Raw genomic sequence first — 13204 nt, 5'->3', positions numbered from 1 at the left:
CGGGGATTCTGAAAGCTTTATTTATTTCAACCATCTAAATGTTAGACACCTAGTCTCTCAGCCTCCCTGTACAATTAGTGCACAATGCACTTACTGTCAAGTAATTTATTCTGCCTATTTTAGGAACCAGTCTATGAATGAGATGACTTGCTGTCTGAAGGTGTCCCTGCCTCTGAGTTGCCATGGAGGGAGGGAGCTTAGAAAAGCAGCCTACATGAGGCTACTTCCCATGCAGACCACCAAAGCTGGGTGAGAGGAATCCTGCCCAACAGAGGAGCAGAGTGCCAGAAATGGCTGGTGACTCTTAAGAGCAGCTGTAATTTCTTATCCCTCCAGTGCTCTTAATCTTTCTCTATGACTTTCTAAGGGACAGTACCAGGTCACTTTTCCATTCAGCGGTTAAGCTGATGGGACAGAAGCACTGGTCCTTCGTCTTCTCTTTGAAAGCTGGAATATTCAGAGCAAGGTGGCGTGTTTTAACTAAATAGGGGCAGCACTAATTCAACAACTATCAGGTACATAAATAAAATAATGAAGAGCTGCCTTTCAAAGGTGGGCTGCTTACATACAGAACTATTTTTCTCTTGCAGGGTTCCCAGAAAGGGAGGTCTAGTGGACGCATAGTAACTCAGTACCATTATACCCAGTGGCCTGACATGGGTGTTCCGGAATACACGCTGCCCGTGCTCACCTTCGTGCGGAAGGCATCGCACGCCAAGCGCCACGCTGTTGGGCCTGTTGTGGTTCATTGCAGGTGTGGTTTTTACCGCCATAAGGTTCACCCTGCTTCTGTTTTGCAGAAAAAATAATTATTCAGTGGTGGGTTAAGCAAAATTGCTCTCTCACATGTAACAGTTCCTGATTGAATAAGATTAATTTCTTAGCTGGTATTTCTGTCCTTGGTAAGGCCAACTAATCAACTGCCTGTGCCACTTCTGTAAGTCTCTATAATGGCTGTAAACAAGATGATGCTGCTCTGCACTATGTTCTTCTTTTTGCAAAAATGCTTTTCTCTTTACTTTTTTGCACATTTCTGTACTACTCTCTTGATTGCTATGATCTTACCAGATACATTTATAGCAGTCATTGTTTCATTTCTGCAATTATATCGTTAGGATGTTTTTGGCTCATGCTTTCTTTGGTGCAGGGATACTCTGTAATCCTAAGAGGACCTCTGTCCGCAAAAGAAGACTCACTTTATTCCTGGCTGAAGTACAACTCTGCTGTTTTTAACATTACTCTGCGCTCTAGCAGCCATTTGCAATGGAGGAGCATTCTGGGGAACGGTTTGAGGTCTGCATGTGCCACAGTGTGCAGGCAGGTGTTCTGTCAGTGCTCACTAAAACTGGGCAGCTCAGGGAAAATTGGTTAAAAAGGGCTTGTAGGGCCTGGAATGACTTCACAATGCCCGTGAAGGACCGGGTTATTGTAAAATATATAAGCAGGTTCTGGTTTTCCACTGTAGTACCTCACCTTTGATGGAACATTTGGAAAGAGAACCTCCTCATGAATTCTGTCCTTCTGGAGCTGACTCTGAGGAAGCCAACAGGTAAAGTCGCCTCACAAATGCTGCAAATGAAGATATTTTATTTCTGGGATGATCTAATCTGACTGAAATCTTTTTTTAGCTTGGAAAATGAAAATTCCACATTTTGGTTGTTCTGCTGCAATCTACACCCTGCCTGTTCAAATAAGAGTTTCCCCAATATACCAAGTCTGAGATCTATGCCAGTGGGCTGAGAGATCAGCAATACATCATAAGTCAATTAAATTGAGTTTTTAAAAAGTGAACAGTGGTAAGTTGTGTGGCTTCAGTCAGACCTCTCCACTGGGTCATAGGTGTAACTCACCTCTGTCTGTAGGCAGTTATATTTGGCTTTTAGTTCACCTGTCCCCATACACTATGGAATTCCAAGAGAGTCATCTCATGTTAGAAATGTAACTTTTATTTATCTTTACAGGCTATATGGAGGACACATATGAGGAACTTCATTAAACTTTTTAAACTATTTCTGTGTTTCGGTACTTTTCATGTTTTGTCTTTCGTACCAAGAACAGATGGTGTCTGGTAATCTTTGTACTTTCTTGTGTCTAATAGTGTGTTGATAACCTAGACCTTTTAGCTTCATATTACATTTAGACAGTTTATAACAGCAATCTGAGCTCACAGTACCCATTGTGCCACCTCTGTGGAAGAAATGAGATGACTGGATTAGCATGTATGGACTGAGCTTGTATCTGCCCTTAAGGGACCGTGCAGACCCAGCACAGTGTTGCTGTCAAGTTGCATGTACCAATACATGTAACATTTCCTCAACTTAGAGAGGAATTACAACTGACTAATTCCCATATACAACCAGATAGCAAAAAAAGACCTCTTGACCTTTTACTCCCTACCTAGATCTTTTATGAAAGAAAAAAGTTGGTTTTTAATCTTACAATACAGTCATTTTTACCTAAATGAGTCAGAGTTCATAACAGGAGTGAGTTGATTAACCCTTTCTTCTACATCTTCCCTTTTTAAGAAGGCTTTCAGCCATTGCTTCCCTTCTTAGCTGTATCTGGAGAGCACTAAGCTTTGTATTTTACAGATGTACCTTCCGCAGCTGTGTCACTTCCTGGGGTTTTCCTCAGTACGCTATCTTTGAAATATCCTATATCTGTAACGAGTGGCATAATGCAACTTTCCCTTTAAGGTGACGTGTGTTTCAACATAGAAGAACTTGAGCACATTAACTGTGTCCATATGCTGACATATGCCACCTTTTCTAGGTAAACTTGATGAAGTATCCTAAGGAATATCAGAAGCCTAAAAATTGCAGACCTGCAGGAAACCCCTTAGTTCTATTTCAATTGATGCATTAAAAATCAATTTGAGAAAATTATCTTTATATCTATTCTTGCACAAAGAAAAAGCTGAGTTGAAAAGATTTTTTTCATTACCAGCCTTGAAGTTTTAGCAAAGTGTATAATACAATGATATTCTACACACCAGTTTGTTGAAAAAGCTATGTATAAGAAACAGTTCTTTTTGTTATTGTTTTACTTCAGGCTCAAGACTATTTTTTTGTTTTATAGTGCTGGTGTTGGAAGGACAGGCACATACATAGTGTTAGACAGCATGCTGCAGCAAATTCAGCATGAAGGGACAGTCAACATATTTGGATTCTTAAAACACATACGTACCCAAAGGAACTACTTGGTGCAGACTGAGGTAAGACTAAAATATATATGGTGAGACACTATTAGAGACCATTTCTGTTTGCAGGAGGAGAGATGATCTGGTTTTCTTTTTGGCACTACCAGACAGACTCGCAACCAGTCACCAGACTGGACTTTCCATTTTCCTTCCCTTGTTGTTATAGATACATTCTTCTAGGCTCACTTAGAGCAATGCACTAGAAATTACCAATCTGTGTGCTCTTGTCTGTTTATTATCAGCAGAGAGGAAATCTGTATAAAACATGCTTCCCACAATAGCACTTTCTTGGCAGGGCATGCATTTTTGTCATAGATTTTTTTAAGGAAACACCACTGTCAGGTGTTCAGATCTTCACTGAACCTGATCAAACAGTTGCTGTCAGGCAATAAAAATAAGGAAAAAAACCTGTTTCAGATGGAAAATTATCTATAGCTGCTTTAAACTGAAGATTACATATAGAATAGTGAAAGACCAGAAGAAAACAATAAGGACAACAGCAGGGCGTTTGAAAGTCTATTTCAGGTTTCAAGAACAGGTGGTTAGATTCCCCAGGGCCTTTCAATAGAAAAAGAGGTAATCAACAACTGCAGGAGCACTTGTTCCAAAGGATGTGAGAGAGACAATAGAGCACAGCAGTAGGCACTGGGAGTGATGGCTTTATTGCAAGAAAGGCAGGGAGAGTCACAGAACAAGCTGACTTGAAAATTTGACTCGAGGCTGTGCTTGCATTTTTAACTCTGTCTGTGAACATGAAAGGTGGTGGGGATTTGGTATTATATCATATATACATTGCATGTGTAGTTCAATTGTGCTTGTAAATGTGCATTGTCACTTAGGAGGGACAGCCTCCACTGTAGAGGATCACTTTTGAGAAAACTCCCCTGGAGCACCACACTGTGAAGAAATACTGACCATGTCAGAAGTGGCAGCTTAGCCAGAGGTCTCCAGGGGTATCTGAAAATAATTAGAGCTCAGATGTTTGGTTTTATTTTCCTAGGAGCAATACATCTTCATTCATGATGCATTGGTCGAAGCGATACTCAGTAAAGAAACTGAAGTTCTTGAAACTCACATCCATGCCTATGTGAATGCTCTCTTGATACCTGGACCAACAGGAAAGACCAGACTGGAGAAACAATTCAAGGTGAGCTCTCCAAGATAGTATCATGAAAAGCTTTAGTCTTGCAAGCTTGAATGAGTTAAAAGTAGGTATCATCACAACACGACTTTAATGAGCTTCCTCTGTCTAAAATTTAACTTCTGAGCCTAAATTCAGAGCAATTTAACAAATGCGTGCAGTCAGTTGGGACAAAACAATTATTTGCATACTCTTAAAAAAGAAATTTTAAAAAAAGAGCATGAGAAATAGGCTGTAAGTAGAATGTGGAAAATCTTACATGCCTTTGCACAACGATCTCACAGATAACAGTCTGGAAAGATGTCATTCTGGTAAAAATGTCATGGGCTATATTGGTCAATCAGCATATTCCCTTTTAGTAGTGACTAGAAGAGAGACTTCACCTCAGCAGGTGATAAGTGAACGCTTAGGTGCTTGTGGATGTGGAGATCAGTGTGTATGTGCGTGGGACTTTTAGTCCCACAGGCAAAGAGCCGACCCAGCCAGGTGACAGCCCAGAATCTGTGAGAGAAACAGCTCGTTGACTCATGGGGAGAATGGGAAGTCCAGCTCGCTCACTAGTTCGCTTACAGAGGAAACACAGAAAATCCTGCCTTTTAAAATAAATTTGAATGCAGAGAAGTAAATCACATGTAAATGTTTTCCAGATTTTGTGGTGAAACAGACTTAGCTTTCCCTAATTTAACAGGAAATGAAACATTGGAACCGTCCTCTCTGAGGATTTTAATTCTAAGGGGGACTGCATGGAACAATGTGTATTCTTTCTATAATTAGATATTGGATCATAAGTAAACTTATGCAGATACGTCTGCAGATAATGTCAGTACATAATAAGGCTATGAAGAATATCAGTATATTTATTTTCTGAAGTATTTTGGTCACATAGGCACAGTAACTAGTGTTTCATCAAGATAATGAACAATACAGAACAACAGAATAGGAACAACATACCAAAGGATTACACAGTTTGCTGCTACGCTGGTTTGAATGATCCGACAGTGTCGCACCAGTTTTTCCTAGGGAAAAGCAGGGACTCTTCTCTCTTCTGTGATATGCTTGGAGAAATAAGCATCCCACCTTTCCTACACAGATGAAAGAATAAAACACATAATATATACAAACAGAGCATGTAAATATATATAAACGCAGAGTGTGCAGTGCAAATTTCAGGAGCCATGTAGAGCTCCAATTTCAAGAACTCAAATATCAGAAAGCGACATGTCTAATTCAATCTCATCTTCCTTTGCAAGCTAAAATTTTAGAGTAATAAGAATAATGTGGAGTCTTGTTTTACAGAAGAACTGGTTTAGATTTAAAAAAAAAAAAATGTGGTCTAATTCATTTTGATGGAACTTCCCTGGTTTGCTATCTGTTTTTCCAAAGCAAGCAGCTTCTGGAAGCTACACATGCCCAGCACAAAACTTCATGGAAAAGTCTTTCGAATTCTTTTGACTATTTTGATTTGGTTGATTTTACTAGAAATCATGAAAAAATTCTAAAAACTAGGAAAAATCTGCTTTCCAAACTTATTTCATGCCTAATAAGTAGATATACAGGATTGTGGTGTATATATTTGTGTATACACTTGTTCCTTCTCGTAGTATTGTCTCTTTGAATTGTATTATTTGAAACAAGTAAGTAAGTGAGACGCTCCCCAGATCAGCTCGATTTTCCTCTCACAGGTTTGGAGAGAAAATCAACTCATAACTGAGATATCTAGATGCCCCACATCAGGAGCTATACTGCAGATTTTTCTGCACAGACATTTACTGTTTTCCAAAACTATTTAAAGTTACACAAACAACTGTGCAGGCAAAATGGCTGTGACACCAGGATGGCAACAAGCAATGAGGGGCTGGACATGGGAACAACATAAAGTGGCATTTCCTTCAAAGACATGCTTTTCAATCTAGGGCTCAAGAATCATTTAAACTGACAGAGAAGAAAAAAGATTCTGATGACCTGCTAAGTAATTTAGCCAGATACCTAGATACCTAAGGTTAAGAGAGACAGCTAACCTGAAATACGGGCACCCTTCTGTGTAATGCAACCAGTGAAGGATTGGCTTTTGTACAATGACTTGATTTTTTTTTTAACTTGTTTCAGTTACTGAGCCAGTGTAACACACAGCAGTGTGATTATTCAACTGCACTCAAACAATGTAACAGGGAAAAAAACCGAACTTCATCCATCATTCCTGGTAAGCTTCTTCAAATCACCCTCTCTAGGTGGCAAAATGTTTATGAACCATATGTGTCAAACCTTTAATCTTTCCTCAGTAAGAACTGCAGACATCTGCATTGGTGTGGAGCAATGTTCTGTAAAGTACTTTTAGTGAAGAAATGATTTAAGTACTACATATGGGAAAACAAAATAGATGGCTAGATAACACTTTATCCTGATTAATAGAGCTTAGTGTTATCATTACTATGAGATAGGTGAAATAATTGCTATAATGTACAAGTCATTGCAACATACATACTAGTTCATAACTTTTTTTTACAGTGGAAAGATCTAGAGTGAGTATCTCATCACTGTCCGGTGAAGGGACAGACTACATCAACGCTTCCTATATTATGGTAAGTCAGTTAACTGTATTGGTGAAAAACAATTTCCCATTGTATAGCTGCTTGCAGAGCTGCCGTGTGTCCGAGTCAGGGCAGCACAGTCCTGATTTTGAAAGCTCCTTTCTTACATCAGTCACTCTACCTGAAAGAGTTACTTCCCCCTGGAAGTATTATTACTGTTGCTACTGTCCTTAAGTTTGATGAGGTGCATTGCGTTTTAACAATCTGTAGAACCAGAAATCCCATCATATTTTTAAAAACTGGTTAAGCTAAATGCCACCTGTGAAAGGATGTTTTGAGATGAACTAAAAGTGTTAACTAAGTTAATTTTCAGTGGCTGTACTGTGGTTTGCCTTCCTACCTGCTCATCTTACAGAGCTTTAGCAACTGGCATAGCCCAAGGCACCACAGCTCATCAGCTTCCCATTAGCTTTTTGCTCCCTGGGTTTTCTTCGATTCTTTTCCCTTTCATTAGGGGAGGACTAAATGCTTCCTGGGCATTCAAGGAGGAGACGGGAACCTCGCTGCAGTGCTGTTTATGCACGATCCTTCATCAGGTCTATTAGTGCAAAACAGCTATCTTTTGTGGCAAGAAGTTCATCTGGGACATCTGTACAAATTAAGAGACCTCTTGGGATTTTTGTAGATCTTTAAAGTATGCTATTATCTGTTACAGGTTGCTGGCTCCTCTGGAAGTCTGGTTGATGTAGAACAATTAGTATGTGTGTCTGAGTTAATTTATTTTCATTCCCAGTCACCTGTTCCAGGCTCCACTGATCTCTTTTGCCTTTTTTTTTTTTTTTGATCAAATTTTTTTAAGTTTAAAAAATTATTTCAGTGTAATTGATTTTATTCTTTACATCTGGAAAATACTACAATGCAAGTTTTATATCCTTCTAGTAACTGCAGGAAGCCAAAGGAGGCACAACTCTGCAATTTATTTTCTAGGCTTCTGTCTCTGTCCACTAGAAGCTTCCTTTGAATGTTAATAGTTGGGCATCAATTCCAAGTCTGTTGATTTTGTTTTGCAGGGTTATTATCAAAGTAATGAGTTCATTATTACCCAGCATCCCTTACTACACACTATCAAGGATTTCTGGAGAATGATATGGGACCATAATGCCCAGCTAATAGTCATGCTTCCTGATAGCCAAAATATGGTAAGTTTCACACCTGATTGTTATGGGTCTATGTATGAATTTTTTTGAAATATGCAGTACGTGAGACAATATCTTGGATTTTGAAAAAAACAACTGAAAAATAATAGTACTGTGCTGAGTGTAAAATCCTCCAAATCATCTAATGGAAATCTGGAGATCCTTGTCTGGGCACATTGCAGCTGGCATGAAGAATTATTGAATCATTCCGGTACAATTTATAAAAAGAGCTGAACAGCAGAAGTAACCATTATGTAAGGTTAGTTTTGCTCCAGAACTTTTACATTAGATGTAATATGGCTTCTTCAGACATTATTAGGTAAGTGGCGAAACTTGAATTTCTCTTGCTCATCTCCTAAAGTTACAAACAAATGCTTGTTTAGCAGGGATTTATCTGACTCTAAACAGCACAGGAAGCTCAAATTTTCATCCTGTACGTGTAATTTAATAACAAATGGGTATGTTTTTTGGTTACTAGATATGTGGGAATATCTGAGAGCTTTTAGGTTGGTACTTAGAGAAATCTCAAGATGTGAGAAGGCATCATGTTTGGTAATGAGTTTGGAGGAAAGCCAAGCAAATGCTTTGGAGAGTCTTGCTTGATTGGAAAAACATGTACAACCAAGACAATGTTAGGTTTTTTCTTCTCATCAAATGTTTTATGAATGTTACACTTCCTATAGACCAGATGTATTTTTAAGTTAGCCCTTGTAATAAGGGAGGTTGTTTTGCCAGGTAGTGCTGGTTTATTACGATCCCTGTAAAAAAAGCACTCAGACTTTGTAAAGTATCGTTTAAAATGCTATTTATTAGAGGTAGCACAGTAAAAGAGAGAGTGTTATAGATAATGTTGCTTCCCTTCAGATGCTGGAAACCCCAAGTTGTGCAGCATTGAATGAATCTCTGATCAAGGTACATCATGCCATGCAGCTCCTGTCCATGGAAGGGTTACCCCCATTTTCGTCATTCAAGCTATTATAGGATTTTCTTAAAAGTAAACAACTCTGTTCATCATTTCTGCTGTCAAACAGAAAGGACGGTCTCATGATAGCTTCTTGCTGCACTTTTAGATGATTCCAAGGCCACAAAGGTGGCATACTCGTGGTGCTGCATGGGAGCTGCCTGCAGGCTCCTCTGTTACAGTCCATAAACTAAGCTTATCCCACAGCCATGGGCTGTGGGCAGTTGGGCGCAGCCTGGAGGCCAGGCCGGACATCTGGCGCAGCACTGCACACGTTGGCTGTGATGTGGGCCGCTCTCTCCACCGGGCTACGGTGCTCTTCTCAGCAGGAGCCCTACAGAGATGTCTGAAAACCATCACGTGTGATGTTTGTAATACCACTCGATTTTTGATTTGTCAGTTTAAATCTAGCTGGCTGCATTGATTACATACGTGACATGTTATTTATTATGTTGGATTAAGTTTTATTTTAAGAGTGCAACATTACTTACTTTTATGGCTGCTTTTTTTTTTTGCAAAGGCTGAAGACGAGTTTGTATACTGGCCAAACAAAGATGAGCCTATAAACTGTGAGAGCTTCAAAGTTACTATGATTGCTGAAGAACACAAGTGTCTGTCTAATGAGGAGAAGCTCATAATCCAAGACTTTATTTTAGAAGCTACACAGGTAACAGTGTCATAAACATGTAACTCAGGACTTGATTTGTTAAAGGTAATGCCTACATTCTGTTTCATTTTCTGTGGTAAATGAGTGATAAGATTCCATGCCCTTGTAGCACCCAGGGAGGGTGTAACCTCTATAGGTCATGTGGTGACGTGGGGAATAGGATAGTCCGACCTCCACAGTGGTGGGATTCTGTATCTGGAGGCTGGAGCCAGACTGGAACCAGGTGAGGGATAAGAATAAAGACAGTCAATCTTCTAACAAATTGATTTATGGTTTTTTTCGCTCTTTTAGGATGACTATGTACTTGAAGTGAGGCATTTTCAGTGTCCAAAATGGCCAAATCCTGATAGCCCTATTAGTAAAACCTTTGAACTGATCAGCATCATCAAAGAGGAAACTTCCAACCGTGATGGACCCATGATTGTACATGACGAGTAAGAACCACAGGTTTCAGTTTGTTTTGAGTTTTGTCTGTGGAACCATCCTTTCATCTCATTTAGAGTGAAAGGCACTGAAACAAGGCACAAAGTCTGCACCTAACAATAGTGCTGCTGCTTCTGTTTTGGCTGCATCAACAAGAGAAACATTTCTATTTTATCACGCTTCAATGTTCTTTTCAATTCAATCATTTTGATACTCCAGATGATTGTTGAGTGGGGCACAGGAGAGGAAATAAATCAGGGCTTCTTTGTCTATTACTGAAAAAAGTAAGACCATTTAGATAAGGCACCTTACCCTTCTGCAGCTGTTTACTAATGGCCAAAAACACTGAAATGTTGAAATATTGAAGGACTTGAGGTCTTCAGGTTGTGGTTAGAATAGGATTGTAGAGAAATAACTATACGACTGGCTTTTAAAGACTCTCAGAAGTTGTAGCCAGGTTCTGTGAAGGTTGTGTTAAGGCACTGCTGGCCAGTTCTATTTCAGAAAGTATAAAGACCACATGACAGAAATTAATCTTATCAGTTTACCCTGGATTTTGTATTTTCTTCAGCTGTCTAAACTTGATCCAGTTTCTAGAACCTTTTTGTGTGTGTTTTCATTTTTTTTTTTCACTTTACAAAGGCATGGAGGGGTGACAGCAGGCACTTTCTGTGCATTAACGACACTGATGCATCAACTGGAAAATGAGAACTCAGTGGATGTTTACCAGGTAGCGAAGATGATAAATTTGATGAGGCCCGGAGTCTTTACAGACATTGTAAGTAATAAGCAAAATGTGTGCATATTTTTTTCCTATGTGTTTTGTTATTAACATGCTTAGATCTTATGGCAACATTACTGAACCACTGGCATCTTAGTTTCTGCATGAATTAATCAAAACTGTCTTCCAGAGGTGCTGTAGTGGACTTCAAAACAAAGTAATTCCCATGAAAACCTGTTATGTGGTTATTAAGTGGTCATATTCAAAATGTGCAGAGCTGCCACCATCATCATAAAATCTGCACTGTGCCATGTAAATGAAGGTTTTAGTTCAGCAGAAATAAATTTGTATTAAACCCTGAAGTGTTTACCCCAGTCTTCCGTTTCAGGATGGACTTTGATCTTTTGTGATCTGTTAAATGGTCACTTGACACCGTTATCACTGTGCTTACAGGAAGAAAAAACATGAAAAGTATAACAAATAAGTGTTGCTTATTAAGTCAGTGTTGTACAAATGCAAATTTATCATAGAAATTAAAAACTACAAATCCTGCCCCTTTTGTCATCCTACTATAATCTGACAGTTGCAGAGCTACAATGGATGCAATAAGGAAACACTTCAAGAGTGAAACGTTAGGGTTAGCATTATCACATGAGACAGGATTGACAGATGTGTCCGCCCCTTGCCCGGCCCAGCTGGCCCAGACTGAGCTGCCTGGCAGACAGTGGAGTGAAAACGGGAACTCTTCCCACCTCAGCAGCACCATCAGGACCTTCGCTCCTCTTGCCCCAGGAGCCTTCAGCAAATACCAGGGCCCTTTATCTCAGATCGCCAGTTTCCCGTCCTCCTACTGCAGATTTTCAGATTCGTTGCTCTTTCTACCACACATGTCTTAGTCCAACCTGATAATCCAGACCCTAAACCCCACTCTATTCATTCTGTCTTACTGTTCCCCACTCCTTCCATCACAGAAATTCTTCACCCTCATATATCCATCCTCAAACCTGAAATATTCCTCTGCCCCTTCAGGGCATCCGCTGTTCCCTTGGCTGTGCCCACTCTCCCTGCACAGAATATCCAGCTGTTTCGCCCTTCCCAGCCCACGCTGCGGCTCCATGAATCTTCCTACAAAGTCTTATCTTTCTTCCTACACTTGGCAGGGTCTTCAAAAACATAAACAGCAACTCTAATTACCAAAAAAAAAGAAAATAAAATCTGCCTGCATAGAATTCAGGGGGCAAAAACTGAGAAAATATTCAAGGAGCAAAAAAAAAGCCAACAGACAAATAGTAGCCCTAATCCTCACCCCATTCAAATGGGAACTTTGCGATTGACTTTAACAAGGATCAGATTTAGCACATAATCTTTTGTTTCAAATACAGTTTTCTCCCCTACCTGTACTGTGTTCCTTAACGTTGTGCTTTAAATTGGGAGCCATTAGTCAGAAGATTAATGAAGCTGCTGAGTAACACAGTAAATTGTGGAGCATGGTACATTAACAGACTGACACATCAGCTGTTAATTAATTTCAAATAACAGTGTTACAAGATAATCTAGTGTTATTATTTCTGACAACGCACCGACTCTGTCCTCTTTTCTTCTCCAGGAGCAGTACCAGTTTCTGTACAAAGCTATTCTTAGCCTTGTCAGCACAAGGCAAGAAGAAAACCCTTCAGCGTCTATGGACAGTAATGGCTCAGCTTTACCCGATGGAAATGTGGCTGAAAGTTTAGAATCTTTAGTTTAATTAACACATCAAATTAAACACACACGTACCTACATCACACCAGTTACACCTGGAGTTTACCATTGTTTTCAGTTTTATACTTTGGAGGGGGGGGAAATCTGTCCAGTCACTATATGTATAATCAGATCCCGACCTTTACTCAAAGTCATTTCTGTTACATATGACTTTACTGCAGAACTTTTATCATTAACAATGTGTGCCTTTTCTTAAAAGATTTCTTGTAATACGTTGTTATGTCTGGACTAACTTGATTGACTTTTACAGTGTTTCTAAGAAATGAATTGTGGTATGTTTTTCCAGTATTAGTTTTTGATTTATCTGGCTTTACTTTTAACTTTAAATTATCATATTTATAGATGTTAGGGAATTCTCCACTACAAACAAACATGTCATGGTTTTAGTATTTGATTTATTTGCTGTATTTATAACAATTTACATTTGCTAGAAATACAACTTTTAATATAGTAGAATGTAAATAAAATACTGTTCTCCATAACATTCAACATTTTAAGACTTCAGTTAGACAATTAGAATAGTAATCTGATACTTACTGTAAATACTGCTACTTCTGTAGTGACTCCATGGACCAAATTTATATTTATAATTGTAGATTTTTATATT

At 39.1% G+C, this 13204-nt stretch overlaps 1 protein-coding gene across 1 annotated transcript in view; it reads left to right on the top strand.

Annotated features, from left to right (window-relative positions):
* Positions 1-12953, top strand: part of PTPRZ1 (protein tyrosine phosphatase receptor type Z1) — a 139437-nt gene extending 126484 nt beyond the window's left edge. Inside the window, exons 21-30 of the mRNA XM_065628937.1 lie at positions 591-754; positions 3079-3214; positions 4200-4346; positions 6447-6540; positions 6846-6919; positions 7939-8067; positions 9546-9692; positions 9984-10126; positions 10758-10893; positions 12443-12953. Coding sequence (XP_065485009.1) covers positions 591-754; positions 3079-3214; positions 4200-4346; positions 6447-6540; positions 6846-6919; positions 7939-8067; positions 9546-9692; positions 9984-10126; positions 10758-10893; positions 12443-12583 — 1311 coding nt within the window. The 3' untranslated portion in view covers positions 12584-12953. The remainder of the gene's footprint in view (positions 1-590; positions 755-3078; positions 3215-4199; positions 4347-6446; positions 6541-6845; positions 6920-7938; positions 8068-9545; positions 9693-9983; positions 10127-10757; positions 10894-12442) is intronic.
* The last annotated feature ends 251 nt before the right edge of the window (positions 12954-13204 follow it).

This window comes from Caloenas nicobarica, chromosome 1 (genome assembly GCF_036013445.1).
Source record: "Caloenas nicobarica isolate bCalNic1 chromosome 1, bCalNic1.hap1, whole genome shotgun sequence".
In the NCBI taxonomy this organism is placed as follows: Eukaryota; Metazoa; Chordata; class Aves; order Columbiformes; family Columbidae; genus Caloenas; species Caloenas nicobarica.
This window is presented reverse-complemented; position numbering and strand designations above follow the sequence as displayed.